Below are 26,956 nucleotides of genomic sequence, written 5' to 3'. Positions count from 1 at the left end.
GGTCAAGATGGAAAATCAAGACATAAAGCAAAATGGCCACACAGAAGTCCACAGTCCTGTGGCTGGTATATTCTTGGAGAAGACAAAGGAGAAAATTACCATATATCAAGCCATGAAAAAGCGTCTGCTCAAACCAGGCACAGCGTTGGCCCTGTTGGAGGCACAAGCTGCCACCGTGGGCATCATAGACCCGATAAACAATAGAATACTTCCTGTTGCAGAGGCTGTTAAAGAGGGAATAGTTGGACCGGAGTTGAAAGAGAAACTCCTCACAGCAGAGAAAGCAATCAGTGGCTATGAAGACCCCTATACCAACCAAATTATATCTGTGTTCCAAGCAATGCAAAAAGATTTGGTCCCAAGAGATAACGGCTTACGGCTGCTGGAGGCACAGATCGCCACACAAGGCCTGATCGACCCCATTGAGAAAACAAGTCTCTCAGTTGAATCTGCAATTCAGAGAGGCTACTATGAGGAAGGCTTGCTCAATGACCAGATGTCAGAGCTCAAAGTTTTCTACAATCCAAGCTCACAAGAAACTGTCAGTTACCAAAACCTGGTGGAGAAATGCATGGTGGAGCCCGGCACCGGCCTGCTGCTCCTCCCGGTCTGCATCACATTCAAAGGCCTTCGACGAGGCATTTCCTCCACTGAACTCTTTGAGTCAAAGATCATTGACCAAGAAACATTCGATGAACTGCGACAGGGAAAGACCACGACCCAGGATGTGCTGTTGATGGAAACAGTGAAAGAATACCTGGAGGGCAAAGGCAGCATTGCGGGAATTGCTTTGCTCTCGTCCAATCAGAGAATGAGCATTTATCAGGCCATGAAAAAAAGAATCCTGATGCCAGGGACGGCACTGGTTCTCCTGGAGGCTCAAGCTGCAACTGGGTTCATGATCGACCCAGTAGAAAATAAGAAGTTCACCGTGGATGAAGCCGTCAAGATCAAACTCTTTGGCCCAGAATATCATGCAAAGCTGCGTTCTGCTGAGAGAGCCGTCACTGGATACAAAGATCCATACACAGGTGAAACCATCTCTCTGTTCCAAGCCCTGTCCAAAGACCTCATCGTTCGGGAGCATGGGATTCGTCTACTTGAGGCGCAGATTGCAACAGGTGGAATCATAGACCCCATCCACAGCCACAGACTTCCCACAGACGTGGCCTTCAAGAGAGGTTTCTTCAACGAAGAGATGAATTCCGTACTCGAGGATTCAGGGGATGACACCAAAGGGTTTTTTGACCCAAACACAGAAGAAAATCTTTCTTACCTTCAGCTGATGGAACGATGCGTCACTGATCCTGTCACTGGACTGTGCCTCCTCCCACTCGTTGAGAAGTCAGACAGGCTGAATTATCACTTCATTGACTACAAAACTAAAATGACCTTGAAAGAAGTGAAGGTGAAAGTGACATGTGGGAAGTACATGGGAATGACTGTGTCTCTGTGGGAGCTGCTGATGTCCGAGTACTTTGACGAACAGCAGAGGATGAGCATCTGTCAAAAGTACAGACAGGGGATGCTCAACATCCAGAGGATCATTACAACAGTTCTGGAAGTGATAGAGAAGTCTGTGAGAACAACTAAAGTCGTCTTTGAAGGCATCAGAGAGTCAGTCACGGCCAAACAGCTTCTGGAGGCAGACATCATAAGTGAAGAGGTCATGGAGGATCTGAAAAAGGGAAAAAAGTCAGTGAAAGACATGCTGGAAGATGAAAACGTAAATATGTACCTACAGGGGAAAGACAGTATTGCAGGTATTCTGCTTCCTAATTCTCAGATCATGACCATCTACCAGGCCAGAAGGAAAGGAAAGCTGATGCCGGGAACTGCTCTGATTCTGCTGGAGGCCCAGGCAGCAACAGGGTTTGTTGTTGACCCGATTGGAAACAGAAAGTTTTCAGTGGATGAAGCTGTCAAGGCGAAGATTGTGGGGCCTGATATATCTCAAAAGCTGCTGTCAGCAGAGAGAGCAGTCACTGGGTACAAAGACCCATATACTGGCAAAATAATCTCTTTGTTCCAAGCAATGCAAAAGGATCTCATCGTAAGAGATCATGGAATTCGGCTCCTGGAAGCCCAGATTGCCACTGGTGGGATCATCGACCCAGTGAACAGCCATCGCATTCCCGTCCACATGGCCTACAAGAGGGGGTACTTCAATGAGGAAATGAATGAGATCCTTTGTGATGCAAGTGATGACACCAAAGGATTTTTCGACCCTAATACTCTTGAGAACCTGACCTACTTGCAGCTCATAGCCAGATGTGTCACAGATCCCAGTACAGGTCTGTGTCTGCTGCCACTCAAAGGCAAAAGTAACAAAATCAACATTGACGCTAATCTTCGAGAAACATTCAAAACAACAGTTACTGTTCGGTACGGCAGGTTCAAGGGAAAGCACACGACACTGTGGGATCTCATCAATTCTGAGTATCTGTCTGAGGACCAACGGCAGGAGTTCTTCAAGCTCTTCAAGTCAAGGAAAATCACAATCGAGCAACTTACTGTGACCATTTTGGAGATAATTGAAAATAAGGAGATCAAAAAGCAAGCTGGGCTGAACTTTCAAAGTCTCAGAGGAGAGGTCTCTGTGGTGGATCTTTTGGAGCTTGAAATTGTGACCGAACAAACATACAACAGCTTGCTCCATGGAAAGCTGACAAGCACGGATGTGATGGAAATGGAGAGCGTGAGAGAGTACCTGCAAGGGAAAAGCTGCGTAGCTGGGGTGATACTGCAACCCTCCAACAAGAAGTTAAGTATCCATGAGGCACAGAGACTCGGTATCCTCACACCTGGCACTGCCCTTTGCCTCCTGGAAGCACAAGCAGCCACAGGGTTCATTGTTGATCTGCAGAATAACCAAAAGCTTACAGTGGCACAAGCTATCAGAGAAAAGGTCATTGGGCCAAACGTGTATGAGAAACTTCTCTCTGCAGAGAGGGCAGTCACCGGTTACATAGATCCATACACTGGTCAGAAGATCTCACTTTTCCAAGCTTTGCAAAAGGATTTAATTATCAAGGAGCATGGCATCCGTTTACTTGAGGCCCAGCTTGCTACAGGTGGAGTCATTGATCCCTTGAAGTGTCTACATCTCCCCCTGGAGGTCGCCTACAGAAAAGGATATTTTGATGCAGAACTTAATCAAATCCTGACGGATCCGAGTGATGACACGAAAGGCTTTTTTCACCCGCAGACAAAAGAAAACCTGACATACATAGAGATGCTGGGCAGATGCATTAAAGATAAGGAAACAGGACTGTTTCTATTGACGCTGAGTGACACACCAAAAGCTACAGGAACAAAGACAAAAATGTTTACTGACACAGAGATTAAGCAAGAATTTGAAAAGACAACCGTGACAATATCGTCCGGACGCTACGCAGGGAAATCCATTTCTCTATGGGACCTGATCCACTCTCAGTACTTCACTGAGGAACAGCGGCTTGAATTCATTGAAAAATACAGATCAAAGAAGACTACCACACAAACCATAATCACAGTAGTGGTTTCCACCATTGAAAAACTGGAGAAGAGTAAAACTCCCAAGGTGGTAATGGGCCTCAGAAAGCCCGTCTCCGCACAACAGCTTCTGAGTTCAGAAATCATCGATGCAGCTACATTCAAACAAGTGAAAGAGGGAGAACTTGCTTTTGAGGCAGTGACCCAACGTAAATCTGTGAGCGGATACCTCAAGGGAACCGGGAGCATTGCCGGAATCAAGGTCCTTCCCTCCCAGAAAGTAATGAGCATATATGAAGCAAAAACAAAGGATCTCCTGACACCTGGCATTGCACTTCTTCTGCTCGAAGCACAGGCTGCCACAGGATGGATGATTGATCCGATCAAAAACAAGTTCTATTCTGTGGATGAGGCAGCAAGAGAGAGAGTAATTGGACCGGATGTACACGAGCAACTTCTGTCAGCTGAGCGAGCTGTCACCGGCTACAAAGATCCGTACACAGATGCAACCATATCACTGTTTGAAGCCGTGAATGAACAGCTGATCCAAAGAAAAGACGGCATTCGTCTTCTTGAGGCACAGATGGCGACTGGAGGAATCATTGACCCAAATCTAAGTCACAGGCTTCCTGTTCACGTTGCTATTAAAAGGGGAAATCTTGATGAAAAGATCAGCAACATTCTATTGAACCCCACTGATGATGCAAAGGGATTCTTTGACCCAACTACGAAAGAAAACGTCTCTTACCGTCAGCTGATAAGTCGGTGTGAGGTGGATCTGGAAAGTGGGCTACTTCTCCTACCCGTGTCTGAAGAGAAACCCCTGGTGTTCCACACAGATGAACAAATTGAGCTCACGTTGAAAAGCACAACTATAACCATGAATGCAGGAAAGTACAAGAACAAAGAGGTGACATTGTGGGAAGTGTTGGTCTCTGAATACATATCGGAACAAAAGAGGAAGCAGCTGATACAACAGTTCAAGACAGGAGCCCTGAAGATAGAGGACATCACTGAAATACTCACAGTTATCATTACAGAGGTATCGTCCAAAGAAAAGAAGTTCAAAGGTCTGAGAAAGCAGGTCTCGGCCAGCGAGTTGTATGAGTCCAAAATAATCTCAAAGGAGCTTTTCACTCAGATCATACAAGGTGAGGTAACGGAGGAGAATGTCAGTAAAATGGAATCAATTCAAAAGTACCTTGGAGCTACAAACTGTATAGCAGGTGTCAGAGTTGAATCTACAAAGAAAGTTATAAGCGTTTACGAAGCAAAAACAAAAGGTTTGCTTCCCCCTGGCACTTCTCTGATTCTGCTGGAAGCACAAGCAGCGACTGGCTTTGTTATCGACCCAGTGAACAACAAGAAACTCTCAGTAGACGAAGCTGTAGCTCAAGCAGTGGTTGGCAGTGAGTGGAAAAAAAAACTGCTCTCAGCAGAAAGAGCTGTCACAGGATACAAAGATCCCTACACTGGAGACATCATCTCTTTGTTCCAGGCCTTGCAGAAAGATCTCATCGTGAAAGATCATGGGATTCGTCTCCTTGAAGCACAAATTGCCACAGGAGGCATCATTGACCCCGTCCACAGTCACAGAGTGCCTGTACAGGTGGCATACCAGAGAGGTTACTTTGATGAAGAGATGAATCAGATTCTGTCTGATTCTGATGATGACACCAAGGGCTTCTTTGACCCAAACACCCATGAGAACCTCACCTATCTCCAGCTGATGGAGAGATGTGTCATAGATCCAATAACAGGCCTGAACTTACTGGTCGTTGTGAAGAAAGGAGAGTTTTATTTCTTTGTAGATGAGGCTACAAAGCTCATGTTGAAATCTACAACAACAACCAGAGCAGGAGGGAAATACCAAGGAAAGACTGTGTCTCTGTGGGATCTGCTTTTCTCCAAATACATCACAGAGGAGAGGAGGAGAGAGCTTGTGCAACAATACAAGTCTGGATCAATCTCACTTGAACGCTTCATGGAAATCATCCTGACCATCATCACACAACAGACAACAACAACAACAACCTCGTCTTCAACAACTGTCACATGCCAACCACCAGAAACCAAAGTGGACAGCAGCAGCACAACAAAAACTACCATGACCACAACCACAATCACAGAGTCAAGTCAACTTCCAAAGTTCCATGGAATCAGGAAAGATGTCACTGCTAATGAGCTGCTTGAATCCAAAATCATCACTGAGGATCTCTACAAAAGTCTGAAGACTGGAACAGTCACAGTGACAGAAATCACTGAAATGGACTCAGTGCGTAAGTACCTCGAGGGAACCAACAGTATCGCAGGAGTGTACCTGCAGTCCACCAAGGAGACACTGAGCATCTATGAAGCTAAACAACGAGGCCTGCTGACTCCAGGAACTTCTCTGGTTCTTCTGGAGGCCCAAGCTGCCACTGGTTTTGTTATTGACCCAGTGAACAACAAGAAACTCTCAGTAGATGAAGCTGTAGACCAAAAAGTGGTTGGCACTGAGTGGGGGAAAAAACTGCTGTCGGCAGAAAGAGCCGTCACAGGATACAAAGATCCCTACACTGGAGACATCATCTCTTTGTTCCAGGCCTTGAAAAAAGATCTCATTGTGAAAGATCATGGAATTCGTCTCCTTGAAGCACAAATTGCCACAGGAGGCATCATTGACCCCGTCCACAGTCACAGAGTGCCTGTACAGGTGGCATACCAGAGAGGTTACTTTGATGAAGAGATGAACCAGGTTCTGTCTGATCCTGATGATGACACCAAGGGCTTCTTTGACCCCAACACCAGTGAGAACCTCACCTATCTCCAGCTGGTGGACAGATGTGTGACCGATCCCATCACAGGCCTAAGTTTACTGGTCATCGTGAAGAAAGGAGAGTTTTATTTCTTTGTTGATGAGGCTACAAAGCTCATGTTGAAATCTACAACAACAACCAGAGCAGGAGGGAAATACCAAGGAAAGACTGTGTCTCTGTGGGATCTGCTTTTCTCCAAATACATCACAGAGGAGAGGAGGAGAGAGCTTGTGCAACAATACAAGTCTGGATCAATCTCACTTGAACGCTTCATGGAAATCATCCTGACCATCATCACACAACAGACAACAACAACAACAACCTCGTCTTCAACAACTGTCACATGCCAACCACCAGAAACCAAAGTGGACAGCAGCAGCACAACAAAAACTACCATGACCACAACCACAATCACAGAGTCAAGTGAACTTCCCAAGTTCCATGGAATCAGGAAGGATGTCACTGCTAGTGAGCTGCTTGAATCCAAAATCATCACTGAGGACCTCTACAAAAGTCTGAAGACTGGAACAGTCACAGTGACAGAAATCACTGAAATGGACTCAGTGCGTAAGTACCTCGAGGGAACCAACAGCATTGCAGGAGTGTACCTGCAGTCCACCAAGGAGACACTGAGTATCTATGACGCTAAACAACGAGGCCTGCTGGCTCCAGGAACGTCTCTTGTTCTTCTGGAGGCCCAAGCTGCCACTGGTTTTGTTATTGACCCAGTGAACAACAAGAAACTCTCAGTAGATGAAGCTGTAGACCAAAAAGTCGTTGGCACTGAGTGGGGGAAAAAACTGCTGTCGGCAGAAAGAGCCGTCACAGGATACAAAGATCCCTACACTGGAGACATCATCTCTTTGTTCCAGGCCTTGAAGAAAGATCTCATCGTGAAAGATCATGGGATTCGTCTCCTTGAAGCACAAATTGCCACAGGAGGCATCATTGACCCCGTCCACAGTCACAGAGTGCCTGTACAGGTGGCATACCAGAGAGGTTACTTTGATGAAGAGATGAACCAGATTCTGTCTGATCCTGATGATGACACCAAGGGCTTCTTTGACCCAAACACCCATGAGAACCTCACCTATCTCCAGCTGGTGGAGAGATGTGTCACCGATCCCATCACAGGCCTAAGTTTACTGGTCATCGTGAAGAAAGGAGAGTTTTATTTCTTTGTTGATGAGGCTACAAAGCTCATGTTGAAATCTACAACAACAACCAGAGCAGGAGGGAAATACCAAGGAAAGACTGTGTCTCTGTGGGATCTGCTTTTCTCCAAATACATCACAGAGGAGAGGAGGAGAGAGCTTGTGCAACAATACAAGTCTGGATCAATCTCACTTGAACGCTTCATGGAAATCATCCTGACCATCATCACACAACAGACAACAACAACAACAACCTCGTCTTCAACAACTGTCACATGCCAACCACCAGAAACCAAAGTGGACAGCAGCAGCACAACAAAAACTACCATGACCACAACCACAATCACAGAGTCAAGTCAACTTCCAAAGTTCCATGGAATCAGGAAGGATGTCACTGCTAATGAGCTGCTGGAATCCAAAATCATCACTGAGGACCTCTACAAAAGTCTTAAGACTGGAACAGTCACAGTGACCGAAATCACTGAAATGGACTCAGTGCGTAAGTACCTCGAGGGAACCAACAGCATTGCAGGAGTGTACCGGCAGTCCACCAAGGAGACACTGAGTATCTATGAAGCTAAACAACGAGGCCTGCTGACTCCAGGAACTTCTCTTGTTCTCTTGGAGGCCCAAGCTGCCACTGGTTTTGTTATCGACCCAGTGAACAACAAGAAACTCTCAGTAGATGAAGCTGTAGACCAAAAAGTGGTTGGCACTGAGTGGGGGAAAAAACTGCTGTCGGCAGAAAGAGCCGTCACAGGATACAAAGATCCCTACACTGGAGACATCATCTCTTTGTTCCAGGCCTTGAAAAAAGATCTCATCGTGAAAGATCATGGAATTCGTCTCCTTGAAGCACAAATTGCCACAGGAGGCATCATTGACCCCGTCCACAGTCACAGAGTGCCTGTACAGGTGGCATACCAGAGAGGTTACTTTGATGAAGAGATGAACCAGATTCTGTCTGATCCTGATGATGACACCAAGGGCTTCTTTGACCCCAACACCAGTGAGAACCTCACCTATCTCCAGCTGGTGGACAGATGTGTGACCGATCCCATCACAGGCCTAAGTTTACTGGTCATCGTGAAGAAAGGAGAGTTTTATTTCTTTGTTGATGAGGCTACAAAGCTCATGTTGAAATCTACAACAACAACCAGAGCAGGAGGGAAATACCAAGGAAAGACTGTGTCTCTGTGGGATCTGCTTTTCTCCAAATACATCACAGAGGAGAGGAGGAGAGAGCTTGTGCAACAATACAAGTCTGGATCAATCTCACTTGAACGCTTCATGGAAATCATCCTGACCATCATCACACAACAGACAACAACAACAACAACCTCGTCTTCAACAATTGTCACATGCCAACCACCAGAAACAAAAGTGGACAGCAGCAGCACAACAAAAACTACCATGACCACGACCACAATCACAGAGTCAAGTCAACTTCCAAAGTTCCATGGAATCAGAAAGGATGTCACTGCTAATGAGCTGCTTGAATCCCAAATCATCACTGAGGACCTCTACAAAAGTCTTAAGACTGGAACAGTCACAGTGACAGAAATCACTGAAATGGACTCAGTGCGTAAGTACCTCGAGGGAACCAACAGCATCGCAGGAGTGTACCTGCAGTCCACCAAGGAGACATTGAGCATCTATGAAGCTAAACAACGAGGCCTGCTGACTCCAGGAACTTCTCTGGTTCTTCTGGAGGCCCAAGCTGCCACTGGGTTTGTTATTGACCCAGTGAACAACAAGAAACTCTCAGTAGATGAAGCTGTAGACCAAAAAGTGGTTGGCACTGAGTGGGGGAAAAAACTGCTGTCAGCAGAAAGAGCCGTCACAGGATACAAAGATCCCTACACTGGAGACATCATCTCTTTGTTCCAGGCCTTGAAGAAAGATCTCATCGTGAAAGATCATGGGATTCGTCTCCTTGAAGCACAAATTGCCACAGGAGGCATCATTGACCCCGTCCACAGTCACAGAGTGCCTGTACAGGTGGCATACCAGAGAGGTTACTTTGATGAAGAGATGAACCAGGTTCTGTCTGATCCTGATGATGACACCAAGGGCTTCTTTGACCCAAACACCAGTGAGAACCTCACCTATCTCCAGCTGGTGGACAGATGTGTGACCGATCCCATCACAGGCCTAAGTTTACTGGTCATCGTGAAGAAAGGAGAGTTTTATTTCTTTGTTGATGAGGCTACAAAGCTCATGTTGAAATCTACAACAACAACCAGAGCAGGAGGGAAATACCAAGGAAAGACTGTGTCTCTGTGGGATCTGCTTTTCTCCAAATACATCACAGAGGAGAGGAGGAGAGAGCTTGTGCAACAATACAAGTCTGGATCAATCTCACTTGAACGCTTCATGGAAATCATCCTGACCATCATCACACAACAGACAACAACAACAACAACCTCGTCTTCAACAACTGTCACATGCCAACCACCAGAAACCAAAGTGGACAGCAGCAGCACAACAAAAACTACCATGACCACAACCACAATCACAGAGTCAAGTCAACTTCCAAAGTTCCATGGAATCAGGAAGGATGTCACTGCTAATGAGCTGCTTGAATCACAAATCATCACTGAGGACCTCTACAAAAGTCTTAAGACTGGAACAGTCACAGTGACAGAAATCACTGAAATGGACTCAGTGCGTAAGTACCTCGAGGGAACCAACAGCATCGCAGGAGTGTACCTGCAGTCCACCAAGGAGACACTGAGTATCTATGAAGCTAAACAACGAGGCCTGCTGACTCCAGGAACTTCTCTTGTTCTCTTGGAGGCCCAAGCTGCTACTGGTTTTGTTATCGACCCAGTGAACAACAAGAAACTCTCAGTAGACGAAGCTGTAGACCAAAAAGTGGTTGGCACTGAGTGGGGGAAAAAACTGCTGTCGGCAGAAAGAGCCGTCACAGGCTACAAAGATCCCTACACTGGAGACATCATCTCTTTGTTCCAGGCCTTGAAAAAAGATCTCATCGTGAAAGATCATGGGATTCGTCTCCTTGAAGCACAAATTGCCACAGGAGGCATCATTGACCCCGTCCACAGTCACAGAGTGCCTGTACAGGTGGCATACCAGAGAGGTTACTTTGATGAAGAGATGAACCAGATTCTGTCTGATCCTGATGATGACACCAAGGGCTTCTTTGACCCAAACACCAGTGAGAACCTCACCTATCTCCAGCTGGTGGACAGATGTGTGACCGATCCCATCACAGGCCTAAGTTTACTGGTCATCGTGAAGAAAGGAGAGTTTTATTTCTTTGTTGATGAGGCTACAAAGCTCATGTTGAAATCTACAACAACAACCAGAGCAGGAGGGAAATACCAAGGAAAGACTGTGTCTCTGTGGGATCTGCTTTTCTCCAAATACATCACAGAGGAGAGGAGGAGAGAGCTTGTGCAACAATACAAGTCTGGATCAATCTCACTTGAACGCTTCATGGAAATCATCCTGACCATCATCACACAACAGACAACAACAACAACAACCTCGTCTTCAACAACTGTCACATGCCAACCACCAGAAACCAAAGTGGACAGCAACAGCACAACAAAAACTACCATGACCACAACCACAATCACAGAGTCAAGTCAACTTCCAAAGTTCCATGGAATCAGGAAAGATGTCACTGCTAATGAGCTGCTTGAATCCAAAATCATCACTGAGGACCTCTACAAAAGTCTTAAGACTGGAACAGTCACAGTGACAGAAATCACTGAAATGGACTCAGTGCGTAAGTACCTCGAGGGAACCAACAGCATCGCAGGAGTGTACCTGCAGTCCACCAAGGAGACACTGAGTATCTATGAAGCTAAACAACGAGGCCTGCTGACTCCAGGAACTTCTCTGGTTCTTCTGGAGGCCCAAGCTGCCACTGGTTTTGTTATCGACCCAGTGAACAACAAGAAACTCTCAGTAGACGAAGCTGTAGACCAAAAAGTGGTTGGCACTGAGTGGGGGAAAAAACTGCTGTCGGCAGAAAGAGCCGTCACAGGATACAAAGATCCCTACACTGGAGACATCATCTCTTTGTTCCAGGCCTTGAAGAAAGATCTCATCGTGAAAGATCATGGGATTCGTCTCCTTGAAGCACAAATTGCCACAGGAGGCATCATTGACCCCGTCCACAGTCACAGAGTGCCTGTACAGGTGGCATACCAGAGAGGTTACTTTGATGAAGAGATGAACCAGATTCTGTCTGATCCTGATGATGACACCAAGGGCTTCTTTGACCCAAACACCAGTGAGAACCTCACCTATCTCCAGCTGGTGGAGAGATGTTTCACCGATCCCATCACAGGCCTAAGTTTACTGGTCATCGTGAAGAAAGGAGAGTTTTACTTCTTTGTAGATGAGGCTACAAAGCTCATGTTGAAATCTACAACAACAACCAGAGCAGGAGGGAAATACCAAGGAAAGACTGTGTCTCTATGGGATCTGCTTTTCTCCAAATACATCACAGAGGAGAGGAGGAGAGAGCTTGTGCAACAATACAAGTCTGGATCAATCTCAATTGAACGCTTCATGGAAATCATCCTGACTATCATCACACAAAAGACAACAACAACAACAACCTCGTCTTCAACAACTGTCACATGCCAACCACCAGAAACCAAAGTGGACAGCAGCAGCACAACAAAAACTACAATGACCACAACCACAATCACAGAGTCAACTCAAATTCCAAAGTTCCATGGAATCAGGAAGGATGTCACTGCTAGTGAGCTGCTTGAATCCAAAATCATCACTGAGGACCTCTACAAAAGTCTTAAGACTGGAACAGTCACAGTGACAGAAATCACTGAAATGGACTCAGTGCGTAAGTACCTCGAGGGAACCAACAGCATCGCAGGAGTGTACCTGCAGTCCACCAAGGAGACACTGAGTATCTATGAAGCTAAACAACGAGGCCTGCTGACTCCAGGAACTTCTCTGGTTCTTCTGGAGGCCCAAGCTGCCACTGGTTTTGTTATCGACCCAGTGAACAACAAGAAACTCTCAGTAGACGAAGCTGTAGACCAAAAAGTGGTTGGCACTGAGTGGGGGAAAAAACTGCTGTCAGCAGAAAGAGCCGTCACAGGATACAAAGATCCCTACACTGGAGACATCATCTCTTTGTTCCAGGCCTTGAAGAAAGATCTCATCGTGAAAGATCATGGGATTCGTCTCCTTGAAGCACAAATTGCCACAGGAGGCATCATTGACCCCGTCCACAGTCACAGAGTGCCTGTACAGGTGGCATACCAGAGAGGTTACTTTGATGAAGAGATGAACCAGATTCTGTCTGATCCTGATGATGACACCAAGGGCTTCTTTGACCCCAACACCAGTGAGAACCTCACCTATCTCCAGCTGGTGGACAGATGTGTCACCGATCCCATCACAGGCCTAAGTTTACTGGTCATCGTGAAGAAAGGAGAGTTTTATTTCTTTGTCGATGAAGCTACAAAGCTCATGTTGAAATCTACAACAACAACCAGAGCAGGAGGGAAATACCAAGGAAAGACTGTGTCTCTGTGGGATCTGCTTTTCTCCAAATACATCACAGAGGAGAGGAGGAGAGAGCTTGTGCAACAATACAAGTCTGGATCAATCACAGTTGAACGCTTCATGGAAATCATCCTGACCATCATCACACAACAGACAACAACAACAACAACCTCGTCTTCAACAATTGTCATATGCCAACCACCAGAAACCAAAGTGGACAGCAGCAGCACAACAAAAACTACAATGACCACAACCACAATCACAGAGTCAAGTCAAATTCCAAAGTTCCATGGAATCAGGAAGGATGTCACTGCTAATGAGCTGCTTGAATCACAAATCATCACTGAGGACCTCTACAAAAGTCTTAAGACTGGAACAGTCACAGTGACAGAAATCACTGAAATGGACTCAGTGCGTAAGTACCTCGAGGGAACCAACAGCATCGCAGGAGTGTACCTGCAGTCCACCAAGGAGACACTGAGTATCTATGAAGCTAAACAACGAGGCCTGCTGACTCCAGGAACTTCTCTGGTTCTTCTGGAGGCCCAAGCTGCCACTGGGTTTGTTATCGACCCAGTGAACAACAAGAAACTCTCAGTAGACGAAGCTGTAGACCAAAAAGTGGTTGGCACTGAGTGGGGGAAAAAACTGCTGTCAGCAGAAAGAGCCGTCACAGGATACAAAGATCCCTACACTGGAGACATCATCTCTTTGTTCCAGGCCTTGAAGAAAGATCTCATCGTGAAAGATCATGGGATTCGTCTCCTTGAAGCACAAATTGCCACAGGAGGCATCATTGACCCCGTCCACAGTCACAGAGTGCCTGTACAGGTGGCATACCAGAGAGGTTACTTTGATGAAGAGATGAACCAGGTTCTGTCTGATCCTGATGATGACACCAAGGGCTTCTTTGACCCCAACACCAGTGAGAACCTCACCTATCTCCAGCTGGTGGACAGATGTGTGACCGATCCCATCACAGGCCTAAGTTTACTGGTCATCGTGAAGAAAGGAGAGTTTTATTTCTTTGTTGATGAGGCTACAAAGCTCATGTTGAAATCTACAACAACAACCAGAGCAGGAGGGAAATACCAAGGAAAGACTGTGTCTCTGTGGGATCTGCTTTTCTCCAAATACATCACAGAGGAGAGGAGGAGAGAGCTTGTGCAACAATACAAGTCTGGATCAATCTCACTTGAACGCTTCATGGAAATCATCCTGACCATCATCACACAACAGACAACAACAACAACAACCTCGTCTTCAACAACTGTCACATGCCAACCACCAGAAACCAAAGTGGACAGCAGCAGCACAACAAAAACTACCATGACCACAACCACAATCACAGAGTCAAGTGAACTTCCCAAGTTCCATGGAATCAGGAAGGATGTCACTGCTAATGAGCTGCTTGAATCCAAAATCATCACTGAGGACCTCTACAAAAGTCTTAAGACTGGAACAGTCACAGTGACAGAAATCACTGAAATGGACTCAGTGCGTAAGTACCTCGAGGGAACCAACAGCATCGCAGGAGTGTACCTGCAGTCCACCAAGGAGACACTGAGCATTTATGAAGCTAAACAACGAGGCCTGCTGACTCCAGGAACTTCTCTGGTTCTTCTGGAGGCCCAAGCTGCCACTGGCTTTGTTATCGACCCAGTGAACAACAAGAAACTCTCAGTAGACGAAGCTGTAGACCAAAAAGTGGTTGGCACTGAGTGGGGGAAAAAACTGCTGTCGGCAGAAAGAGCCGTCACAGGATACAAAGATCCCTACACTGGAGACATCATCTCTTTGTTCCAGGCCTTGAAAAAAGATCTCATCGTGAAAGATCATGGAATTCGTCTCCTTGAAGCACAAATTGCCACAGGAGGCATCATTGACCCCGTCCACAGTCACAGAGTGCCTGTACAGGTGGCATACCAGAGAGGTTACTTTGATGAAGAGATGAACCAGATTCTGTCTGATCCTGATGATGACACCAAGGGCTTCTTTGACCCAAACACCAGTGAGAACCTCACCTATCTCCAGCTGGTGGACAGATGTGTGACCGATCCCATCACAGGCCTAAGTTTACTGGTCATCGTGAAGAAAGGAGAGTTTTATTTCTTTGTTGATGAGGCTACAAAGCTCATGTTGAAATCTACAACAACAACCAGAGCAGGAGGGAAATACCGAGGAAAGACTGTGTCTCTGTGGGATCTGCTTTTCTCCAAATACATCACAGAGGAGAGGAGGAGAGAGCTTGTGCAACAATACAAGTCTGGATCAATCTCACTTGAACGCTTCATGGAAATCATCCTGACCATCATCACACAACAGACAACAACAACAACAACCTCGTCTTCAACAACTGTCACATGCCAACCACCAGAAACCAAAGTGGACAGCAGCAGCACAACAAAAACTACCATGACCACAACCACAATCACAGAGTCAAGTCAACTTCCAAAGTTCCATGGAATCAGGAAGGATGTCACTGCTAATGAGCTGCTTGAATCCCAAATCATCACTGAGGACCTCTACAAAAGTCTTAAGACTGGAACAGTCACAGTGACCGAAATCACTGAAATGGACTCAGTGCGTAAGTACCTCGAGGGAACCAACAGCATTGCAGGAGTGTACCGGCAGTCCACCAAGGAGACACTGAGTATCTATGAAGCTAAACAACGAGGCCTGCTGACTCCAGGAACTTCTCTTGTTCTTCTGGAGGCCCAAGCTGCCACTGGTTTTGTTATTGACCCAGTGAACAACAAGAAACTCTCAGTAGATGAAGCTGTAGACCAAAAAGTGGTTGGCACTGAGTGGGGGAAAAAACTGCTGTCGGCAGAAAGAGCCGTCACAGGATACAAAGATCCCTACACTGGAGACATCATCTCTTTGTTCCAGGCCTTGAAGAAAGATCTCATCGTGAAAGATCATGGAATTCGTCTCCTTGAAGCACAAATTGCCACAGGAGGCATCATTGACCCCGTCCACAGTCACAGAGTGCCTGTACAGGTGGCCTACCAGAGAGGTTACTTTGATGAAGAGATGAACCAGATTCTGTCTGATCCTGATGATGACACCAAGGGCTTCTTTGACCCCAACACCAGTGAGAACCTCACCTATCTCCAGCTGGTGGACAGATGTGTCACCGATCCCATCACAGGCCTAAGTTTACTGGTCATCGTGAAGAAAGGAGAGTTTTATTTCTTTGTCGATGAAGCTACAAAGCTCATGTTGAAATCTACAACAACAACCAGAGCAGGAGGGAAATACCAAGGAAAGACTGTGTCTCTGTGGGATCTGCTTTTCTCCAAATACATCACAGAGGAGAGGAGGAGAGAGCTTGTGCAACAATACAAGTCTGGATCAATCTCAATTGAACGCTTCATGGAAATCATCCTGACTATCATCACACAAAAGACAACAACAACAACAACCTCGTCTTCAACAACTGTCACATGCCAACCACCAGAAACCAAAGTGGACAGCAGCAGCACAACAAAAACTACAATGACCACAACCACAATCACAGAGTCAACTCAAATTCCAAAGTTCCATGGAATCAGGAAGGATGTCACTGCTAGTGAGCTGCTTGAATCCAAAATCATCACTGAGGACCTCTACAAAAGTCTTAAGACTGGAACAGTCACAGTGACAGAAATCACTGAAATGGACTCAGTGCGTAAGTACCTCGAGGGAACCAACAGCATCGCAGGAGTGTACCTGCAGTCCACCAAGGAGACACTGAGCATTTATGAAGCTAAACAACGAGGCCTGCTGACTCCAGGAACTTCTCTTGTTCTTCTGGAGGCCCAAGCTGCCACTGGGTTTGTTATCGACCCAGTGAACAACAAGAAACTCTCAGTAGACGAAGCTGTAGACCAAAAAGTGGTTGGCACTGAGTGGGGGAAAAAACTGCTGTCGGCAGAAAGAGCCGTCACAGGATACAAAGATCCCTACACTGGAGACATCATCTCTTTGTTCCAGGCCTTGAAGAAAGATCTCATCGTGAAAGATCATGGGATTCGTCTCCTTGAAGCACAAATTGCCACAGGAGGCATCATTGACCCCGTCCACAGTCACAGAGTGCCTGTACAGGTGGCATACCAGAGAGGTTACTTTGATGAAGAGATGAACCAGATTCTGTCTGATCCTGATGATGACACCAAGGGCTTCTTTGACCCAAACACCAGTGAGAACCTCACCTATCTCCAGCTGGTGGACAGATGTGTGACCGATCCCATCACAGGCCTAAGTTTACTGGTCATCGTGAAGAAAGGAGAGTTTTATTTCTTTGTTGATGAGGCTACAAAGCTCATGTTGAAATCTACAACAACAACCAGAGCAGGAGGGAAATACCAAGGAAAGACTGTGTCTCTGTGGGATCTGCTTTTCTCCAAATACATCACAGAGGAGAGGAGGAGAGAGCTTGTGCAACAATACAAGTCTGGATCAATCTCACTTGAACGCTTCATGGAAATCATCCTGACCATCATCACACAACAGACAACAACAACAACAACCTCGTCTTCAACAACTGTCACATGCCAACCACCAGAAACCAAAGTGGACAGCAGCAGCACAACAAAAACTACCATGACCACAACCACAATCACAGAGTCAAGTCAACTTCCAAAGTTCCATGGAATCAGGAAGGATGTCACTGCTAATGAGCTGCTTGAATCCAAAATCATCACTGAGGACCTCTACAAAAGTCTTAAGACTGGAACAGTCACAGTGACAGAAATCACTGAAATGGACTCAGTGCGTAAGTACCTCGAGGGAACCAACAGCATCGCAGGAGTGTACCTGCAGTCCACCAAGGAGACACTGAGCATTTATGAAGCTAAACAACGAGGCCTGCTGACTCCAGGAACTTCTCTTGTTCTTCTGGAGGCCCAAGCTGCCACTGGGTTTGTTATCGACCCAGTGAACAACAAGAAACTCTCAGTAGACGAAGCTGTAGACCAAAAAGTGGTTGGCACTGAGTGGGGGAAAAAACTGCTGTCGGCAGAAAGAGCCGTCACAGGATACAAAGATCCCTACACTGGAGACATCATCTCTTTGTTCCAGGCCTTGAAGAAAGATCTCATCGTGAAAGATCATGGGATTCGTCTCCTTGAAGCACAAATTGCCACAGGAGGCATCATTGACCCCGTCCACAGTCACAGAGTGCCTGTACAGGTGGCATACCAGAGAGGTTACTTTGATGAAGAGATGAACCAGGTTCTGTCTGATCCTGATGATGACACCAAGGGCTTCTTTGACCCAAACACCAGTGAGAACCTCACCTATCTCCAGCTGGTGGACAGATGTGTGACCGATCCCATCACAGGCCTAAGTTTACTGGTCATCGTGAAGAAAGGAGAGTTTTATTTCTTTGTTGATGAGGCTACAAAGCTCATGTTGAAATCTACAACAACAACCAGAGCAGGAGGGAAATACCAAGGAAAGACTGTGTCTCTGTGGGATCTGCTTTTCTCCAAATACATCACAGAGGAGAGGAGGAGAGAGCTTGTGCAACAATACAAGTCTGGATCAATTTCAATTGAACGCTTCATGGAAATCATCCTGACTATCATCACACAAAAGACAACAACAACAACAACCTCGTCTTCAACAACTGTCACATGCCAACCACCAGAAACCAAAGTGGACAGCAGCAGCACAACAAAAACTACAATGACCACAACCACAATCACAGAGTCAACTCAAATTCCAAAGTTCCATGGAATCAGGAAGGATGTCACTGCTAGTGAGCTGCTTGAATCCAAAATCATCACTGAGGACCTCTACAAAAGTCTTAAGACTGGAACAGTCACAGTGACAGAAATCACTGAAATGGACTCAGTGCGTAAGTACCTCGAGGGAACCAACAGCATCGCAGGAGTGTACCTGCAGTCCACCAAGGAGACACTGAGCATTTATGAAGCTAAACAACGAGGCCTGCTGACTCCAGGAACTTCTCTTGTTCTTCTGGAGGCCCAAGCTGCCACTGGGTTTGTTATCGACCCAGTGAACAACAAGAAACTCTCAGTAGATGAAGCTGTAGACCAAAAAGTGGTTGGCACTGAGTGGGGGAAAAAACTGCTGTCGGCAGAAAGAGCCGTCACAGGATACAAAGATCCCTACACTGGAGACATCATCTCTTTGTTCCAGGCCTTGAAGAAAGATCTCATCGTGAAAGATCATGGGATTCGTCTCCTTGAAGCACAAATTGCCACAGGAGGCATCATTGACCCCGTCCACAGTCACAGAGTGCCTGTACAGGTGGCATACCAGAGAGGTTACTTTGATGAAGAGATGAACCAGATTCTGTCTGATCCTGATGATGACACCAAGGGCTTCTTTGACCCAAACACCAGTGAGAACCTCACCTATCTCCAGCTGGTGGAGAGATGTTTCACCGATCCCATCACAGGCCTAAGTTTACTGGTCATCGTGAAGAAAGGAGAGTTTTATTTCTTTGTCGATGAAGCTACAAAGCTCATGTTGAAATCTACAACAACAACCAGAGCAGGAGGGAAATACCAAGGAAAGACTGTGTCTCTGTGGGATCTGCTTTTCTCCAAATACATCACAGAGGAGAGGAGGAGAGAGCTCGTGCAACAATACAAGTCTGGATCAATCTCACTTGAACGCTTTATGGAAATCATCCTGACCATCATCACACAACAGACAACAACAACAACAACCTCGTCTTCAACAACTGTCACATGCCAACCACCAGAAACCAAAGTGGACAGCAGCAGCACAACCAAAACTACAATGACCACAACCACAATCACAGAGTCAAGTCAACTTCCCAAGTTCCATGGAATCAGGAAGGATGTCACTGCTAATGAGCTGCTTGAATCACAAATCATCACTGAGGATCTCTACAAAAGTCTGAAAACTGGAACAGTCACAGTGACAGAAATCACTGAAATGGACTCAGTGCGTAAGTACCTCGAGGGAACCAACAGCATTGCAGGAGTGTACCGGCAGTCCACCAAGGAGACACTGAGTATCTATGAAGCTTACAAACGCAGATTACTGACCCCTGGAACTTCTCTGGTGCTGCTTGAGGCCCAAGCTGCTACTGGTTTTGTTATCGACCCAGTGAACAACAAGAAACTCTCAGTAGACGAAGCTGTAGACCAAAAAGTGGTTGGCAAAGAGTGGGCAAAAAAACTGCTGTCGGCAGAAAGAGCCGTCACAGGGTACAAAGATCACTACACTGGAGACATCATCTCTTTGTTCCAGGCCTTGAAGAAAGATCTCATCGTGAAAGAGCATGGGATTCGTCTCCTTGAAGCACAAATTGCCACAGGAGGCATCATTGACCCCGTCCACAGTCACAGAGTGCCTGTACAGGTGGCATACCAGAGAGGTTACTTTGATGAAGAGATGAACCAGATTCTGTCTGATTCTGATGTTGACACCAAGGGCTTCTTTGACCCCAACACCCATGAGAACCTCACCTATCTCAAGCTGGTGGACAGATGTGTCACCGATCCCATCACAGGCCTCAGTCTACTCTCCTTGCGCAAGTGAAGGAAAGAAAAATCAATAACTTTTTTTGTTTGCATATCTGAGCAAATCATACTTATTCCTCTTTGCTGTTTTAGCTTTTTTGGATAGTAGTTAGAAATCAATTTCGGTGTACTTCTTTTAAGTCTGTAGTTATTGTTTAGTTTATGACGTCCCTACTGAAAGTAACTGTATTTGGATACTGTTGTGCTGAAAACCTTTCTTGTTTTGAAAATAGAGAAAGAAATGCACTCTAAACATTTGTCTATCATATTATACGAATATGATGAGTACTATTGTACCTTTGAGGCATTGTTCACAAAACCAGGGCTGTGATACAGACTTTAAATAGGATTTTAGCCTCTTTTAAACCAACCTGGTATAATCTGATATCAATAGACAGTGAATCTCTCATAACCTGTAAGAAGTCGATTATACACATAGATTGTTTTAACACTTTTTGTTACACCTGTGTTAAAAAAGTTATTTTAAAGTGTAAATGAAAATTGAAAATTTATGGCCTTGATCTTCAATCTGTTTTATGGAATTCTGATCTCCTTTGACCAAACACAAGTTGCAGTTACTGTGCGAACAAACTGTGACAAGACTATGACACTTTTCTTTTCCCTGTTGTTTTGTATTTGTGGGAACTATGTACTTGAGAATTTTTACATGAGAATGTTTTACTATGGACAAAAATTTGTTGTATTTCTTTAGGAAGTGAAAATATCAGAACTTTAAACACAGCTTCTCTGAGGCTGTGTTGACTTGCAAGCTTTTTCAAGACTTTTATTATTGTAAAAACTTGACTGTGGCTCAATAAACAAGATACAACTACAGCTTTTCTTTGCTTTTTCCATTTCTCATGTTGATGTACACGACAAATGTACATTCATTTATTTCAAATGTAGCAAATACAATATAAACACATGTAGTAAAAAAAAAAAGGTGTGAAGTGACTGAGGCATTGACATTTAATTGTGAGACCTTCCAAAACAGGCCTCTGTTGGTCTTCATGCACATTCAGCTGAGAGAACAACACTCCCTAGTGGAAGGATATGGAAACTTGAACAGTTTTTAATTCAAATATTTCTTGACAAACCTTTGCCTGGAATTACTGTAACTTGGTCTAAAATAAGTAAACGACGTGAACGTGTGCTGCTGAATGTGTCAAAGAGGTTTTATGATTCCTTATTCTCAAACAGTGTCATTTATTCATTATTAGCTTTAATTAAAGAGAACACAGAGACATGACACCATGTGCATTTCAATAACAACAGGACACATGGAGACGTTCAAAAGCTTCTGACTCAAACATGTGAATGTGACTCTTTAAAATTGTAATGTAGACTGAGCTGTTATAATGTGTGTAGCACCTGCAGGTTTTCTCCCTGGATTGATGGAGCGCTCTGCATCCGTTTGGTGTGAACAAACATAGAACCTGGATAACATTATATACAAGTTAGAAAGTTTCAAGACATTCCAGTGCAAAATGAGCTACTCCAATTTGTCCAGCAGCTGGCGAATGTCTTCTGTGCCACGGTAAAGTCTCTTGACTCCTCTTGGTAGATAGCGGCAGGAAGAAAGGTTGAGGTAATTAAGAGAAGTCATCCGGCCGACGACTGACCTGCAAGATACAAGAGCAGATATATTTCTTATTACTCAGGAAATCCTTGAAAAGAAAACGTAAAACCTGTTCAAATGATACACGCGTACCTGAGGGCCGGGGATGTGATCCTCGTTCCACTCAGGTTGAGTGAACGCAGCGTGTCTGCCTCTGTGGCCTGCGCCAGGTAACTCATCGCGATCTCCAGGTCCTCCTCAACAAAGAGCTGGTTTGCAATGTCGAGCTGCTGCAAAGTCTGACTCCACTTCTGTGTCACCATGTGAAGTCCCTTCTTATGCGAGGACAACCCGGTATGGCTGCTGAAATACTGTCCCCAGAACAGACACTCCAGCTCTGAGGGAAAACAGCAGCAAAGTATTCGTTAGTAATTGGGTTTTGAACAGAGCCCGACTGAGATGGATTTTTGGGGGCAATGATAAATATTTAATCTGTTAAATAAACGTTTACATGTTGGCAAACAATGCTGATACTACTCATAATTATTCAATATTTACAGTTATGTATAAAGCAGTTATTTCTTTGCCTACAGTAGAACTTCACAGTTTTCTATTAAATACAGAAAAGATCAAACTAAGCTTTTCAGTATGGGTCATTTTTAAATCACAAATGAGTAACTTTATAAATTGAACAAAGTGAAAGTGTGGATTCCTACCGGGACAGGGTAACGCTGCGAGACCCGATGGAGTTATTCGCGAACAGCCTCGCAAGTCCAGCACCCGCAGCTTGGTGGAGCCGTAGAGGATGTCCAACAGGTCTTTGTCACTCATGTAGGAGTAAGACGTGGTTGCAATGCAAAGCTCCTCCAACAACGGGAAGCCTGAGGTTGAGTCGGCACCATTACGCATGGTCTTGTGCAGAGGTCGGACATTCAGCATACGGAAGGTCTGACAGGAGTTACAATGGATGGTCCAGAGGTAAACATGGCAGTGTAATGATTCAGAGAGAAAAACAAGACAAGACAATCTTCAGGGCTGCAGCTATAGATTATTTTGTGTATCAATTCATTTCTTTTTGTAGATTTTTGTGTATAAAATGTCAAAAAAGGGGAAATGTCCATAACATATGAAGGTTACTTTCTCATGTGTCTTGTTTGGACTGACACATTCTATTTACAATGATATACGACAAAAATAAACAACAAATCCTCTCATTCAAAACACTAGGATCAAGAGAACTTGAAATATTCACTCTTGATTGACTTATCAATTTGTTTTCATGTCTGCACTTAAGTTGTAAAATGTATTATTTAAACTGATCAGTTTTCCCAGGTGGCACTACTACGCCTTCAAAGAAAGGAAATTACAGTTACAGGTAAACATTAGGTGATAATTGCATTTAGAAGTCACAATAGGGACATTGGCATAAAAAGGTTGAGGTCTATTACCTTGAGTTTGGGACACGCCCCCTGCAGAGCCTGGATGCAAATGGGAAGTTCACAGTCTTTGCTGTCGAGCTTTGTGCTGACCTCCAGCAAATCCAGTTCAGGACAACACCCCCTCTGGTCAATCAAACACAATGTGTTAATTTGTGCTCACTGGCTTTTAATTGTGTGTAACTGATAAAGTTAATACTGTGGAGAGGGAGGCGGAGGCTTACAGTGAGGGTGGTCAGAAGTCTGTCATTCTTTATTCCATGAGTGAACCAAATCTGCTTGATCTGGCTCCCATGATTCTCCAGGTACTCCAGGAGGCCATCAACCTGAAACTAGACAAAAACAAAATGTCTACAAATGTAAAACTCTGTGTTAAATAAACACCTGAAGGGAAATAGTAGGAAGGTATATACTGAACAATGTGGACATTATCCAGATATAAGTTAGAGAATTTCTTCGAGAGTTGAGAGCAGATAATAAACATGCTCCACTGTTATGATCATACTTTTCTAACCGTGAAACTAACCGGTACATTTGATAAAAAGCTGGTCAGCCACATACCTCTGAATACTGGAGATTTAAGCTCTGTAGCGAGCGGCTGTGCAGACCGAGGCTCTGGAAGGCGCTCGCTGTCAGGCCTGTGCAGTAAGAAAGTGTGAGGGAGCGAAGGTGAGGGCAGAACTGCGAAACAACCTAAATATGATCACAATACAAATAGAAGAAAAACACACACACAGATATAAATACAAAGTTTTACACTGGAAAATGTGAATATATATATGATTTAAGGTGCCTCTTAACGTTGGTGAATCTAATGATTTAAATCAAAACCCCTTTAGATGGAGCTATTCAGGACTGTGACTCATTATTTCTTCCATCTCCAGATTATTTACGAATGAGGAGATTTGTCTGCAGAACTGTCAATTATTTTAAATATATATATTTGATATTACATGATATATAATTACTAATGTTTGTTTGATCCAACCAAAAGACCATCATCGAAGATTTTCACTAATCAATATTAGAAAAAGAAAAGCGTTAATCAACTACTTGTAACAGTTCCAGATAGAACTGATTAATAATGTTGAAAAATACATTTCGACTCACCTCGACTGCGAAGTCATTGTTCTTTTTCCAGTGACAGAGAGAAAAGTCTCGTAGCTGAGAAAATCTGTAGAACAAGAAATACAGCTGTTACTTCCTTTACAAATCACGTACATGTCAAAACTCTTCCATTAAACTAATAATATAAACCTGTTCTGCGCCAGCCAGTCAAAAGTCTCCTGAATCCTCTTCTCAGTTTTCGGGAGCTGTGTTTTCCCCGGAGCGATCCAGCAGTGACCCACCGTCACTTTACGCCACAGGACCGGGCTGGAGGCGGCGGCGTTCCACAGCCGACAGACTCTCCCGACCCTGCACCACAGACAGAGCAGACCAGAGGGATTCATCTCAGAGCACATTCAAATCTCTATCGTGATTCTTATTATTATTTAAATTAATAGCACATTTATGTGTATGTTTCTGGCGTCTAATAAGTCAATCAATGATTTGATTCAACCCTGGTCACACCTTTTAAAATGTGAATATACCATTGTTTTGTTGTTGTTCTACAGTTATCTTGATGTATGGCAGACAAAACAAGCAATCTGAAGAAAACGTCATTAATATTAGTTTGACTCTTTTCAGACCCCATGATTGATCAAGAGAATAATCAGCAGTTGATCATGACATAATAGTGTGTCCATAATATTGTCATAGATGATGTTTACAACCTTTACTCCACACGTTTTGTAAAACAATATGTTATAATATTATAAAATATTCTATCTACATGTGTTTATTACCTGCATAAAAATGGTACCGCTCCGTCTTGGACAACCACCATCTGAAATATATTGACCAGCACCTCCTCAGGTAATCTTTCCCCCCATCGATGATCCGCTGGCTTCTCAGGCACAAAAACTGCAGCGCTCTCTTCTGGTTTGGGGACAGGATCACTTGCTGGTTTAGGTTTAGCACGGACTGTGGGTTTTTTCTTCTTCTTTGCTGCTTTTAATTTCCCTTTAGCGAGCCTTTTCTTTTTGCCTCCCTTCTTTGGAGGCTTCCAGACTGAGCCGTCATACTGAGAAGTGGAACTTGCTATGACCAGTAGCATGTCTTCCCCTTGATGGACAGTGTAGCCAGGCTGGGCAGGCCGGGAGACTCGTGCCTTTTTTGGCTTCTTTGTCTTTGCATTTTTTGTTTCCCCTGCTTTCCTCTTCAACGATGTCTTCTTCGACTTTGGTCCGTCTCCTCCTCGAGAGGTTTTATTTGAGGTACTTGGTGCGGTGTCGTCTTTTCTTTCACTCGGGGTCGAAGCTTCCGCTGCAGAGGAGTCCATCGTGGGCTGCTATCTCGTCTTTATAGTGAGCTTCATTTCAGGAAAACGGGACATCTGGAGAGTAGTGACACATCAGCATCTGAAAACATAATTAGAACATCATCAATCATTAAAAGTCTACAGGGGTAAAGCACAATGTTACACACAGCGGTACAATCGAATGCAATACAGCAGAATCCTGTACCAGGGTCCAGTGTCGGTGTGGATATGTGATGAGGAGTCGTTATGCAGTTAATTGAATTGAATATGAATCAGGCTTTATCTACAGTACAGTACACAACAGGAAGTCCCAGTAGTTAAAGATAACTAAGCAAGTCAAGTACAATTTAGAGATACTTTTACATCAGTTACCTTTATGTAATTTATAAACATCATGCTATTATATGCTTCTACACAAGATGTATCACGTACCTTCATGCCACATTAATATAGTATAATAAAACCTCCTGTATAAAGAGTATTAAGGAAGCAGCTACTATATCCTCGTTAGTATACTTGCATCAATTTGTTGCTTAAAGGTTTTGCTTATGCAATGAAACCAACTGTCCTAAACCCAAAGATAGTCACTTAACTACGACTAAGAAATGCATTAAATTTGCTATGTTGTGCACTTTTTTAAAGATACATTAAAGAGCAGCTTACAGGGTCCGGGTTTTAAGTACTTTTAAGTACCCCGGCCGGGCCACCGCCGACACTTCTCCCCCGACAGGACGACCACTAACCCGAACGCGGTTCCTTCGATTCACGCCGACGCTTCGCAGGAACACGACCCGAACCCGGTGAGTGGGCTTGTACCTGTTGTTATGCTAGCTGTTGCTATGCTAGCAGCTATGTTAGCTAGCATGCCCAGTGCGTAGCAGCCTGCTTCTTTGCGGGATCACTAGCATAACATGCTAACAGTAACATTAGCTGTAAACGTTGGCTAAGCTAACCTGTAATGTGACCAGCCACCGAACAAGTCGTCCTATAACACAACGTAACACAAACTAAGACATCAACGCTGCAGAAAACCTGCGGGAAAGTATTTAAAGCCATAAAACGATAATTTCTGGTCCTTTGTTATTGTTTTGACGTTACCTGCTGTTAGCTCCTGCAAACTAGCTAGTCGACCCACAATGCATCAGTGGTCCG

General features: G+C 44.7%; 2 protein-coding genes across 4 annotated transcripts in view; one reads left to right on the top strand and one right to left on the bottom strand.

Moving 5' to 3' along the window:
* eppk1 (epiplakin 1) overlaps positions 1-21,282 on the top strand; it is a 25,508-nt gene extending 4,226 nt beyond the window's left edge. For 2 of the 3 annotated variants that reach the window (XM_061092927.1, XM_061092926.1), the window contains exon 3: positions 1-21,282. In XM_061092927.1, coding sequence (XP_060948910.1) covers positions 8-20,467 — 20,460 coding nt within the window. In that variant the 5' untranslated portion in view covers positions 1-7 and the 3' untranslated portion in view covers positions 20,468-21,282. The other variant, XM_061092928.1, reaches the window with a different exon arrangement.
* fbxl6 (F-box and leucine-rich repeat protein 6) lies at positions 21,217-26,938 on the bottom strand. The gene is made up of 10 exons (XM_061092965.1): positions 26,903-26,938; positions 25,290-25,904; positions 24,700-24,858; positions 24,553-24,616; positions 24,004-24,135; positions 23,667-23,774; positions 23,455-23,568; positions 22,723-22,954; positions 22,160-22,403; positions 21,217-22,070 (listed from the first exon to the last, which is right to left on the bottom strand). The coding sequence occupies exons 2-10, from the start codon at positions 25,823-25,825 to the stop codon at positions 21,941-21,943; spliced, it is 1,719 nt and encodes a 572-aa protein (XP_060948948.1). The 5' UTR covers positions 25,826-25,904; positions 26,903-26,938; the 3' UTR covers positions 21,217-21,940.
* Positions 26,939-26,956: the final 18 nt, after the last annotated feature.

This window comes from Limanda limanda, chromosome 19 (genome assembly GCF_963576545.1).
Source record: "Limanda limanda chromosome 19, fLimLim1.1, whole genome shotgun sequence".
Lineage (NCBI taxonomy): Eukaryota > Metazoa > Chordata > Actinopteri > Pleuronectiformes > Pleuronectidae > Limanda > Limanda limanda.
Note: the sequence above shows the minus strand (reverse complement) of the source record. Positions and strands in the feature narration are given on the sequence as shown.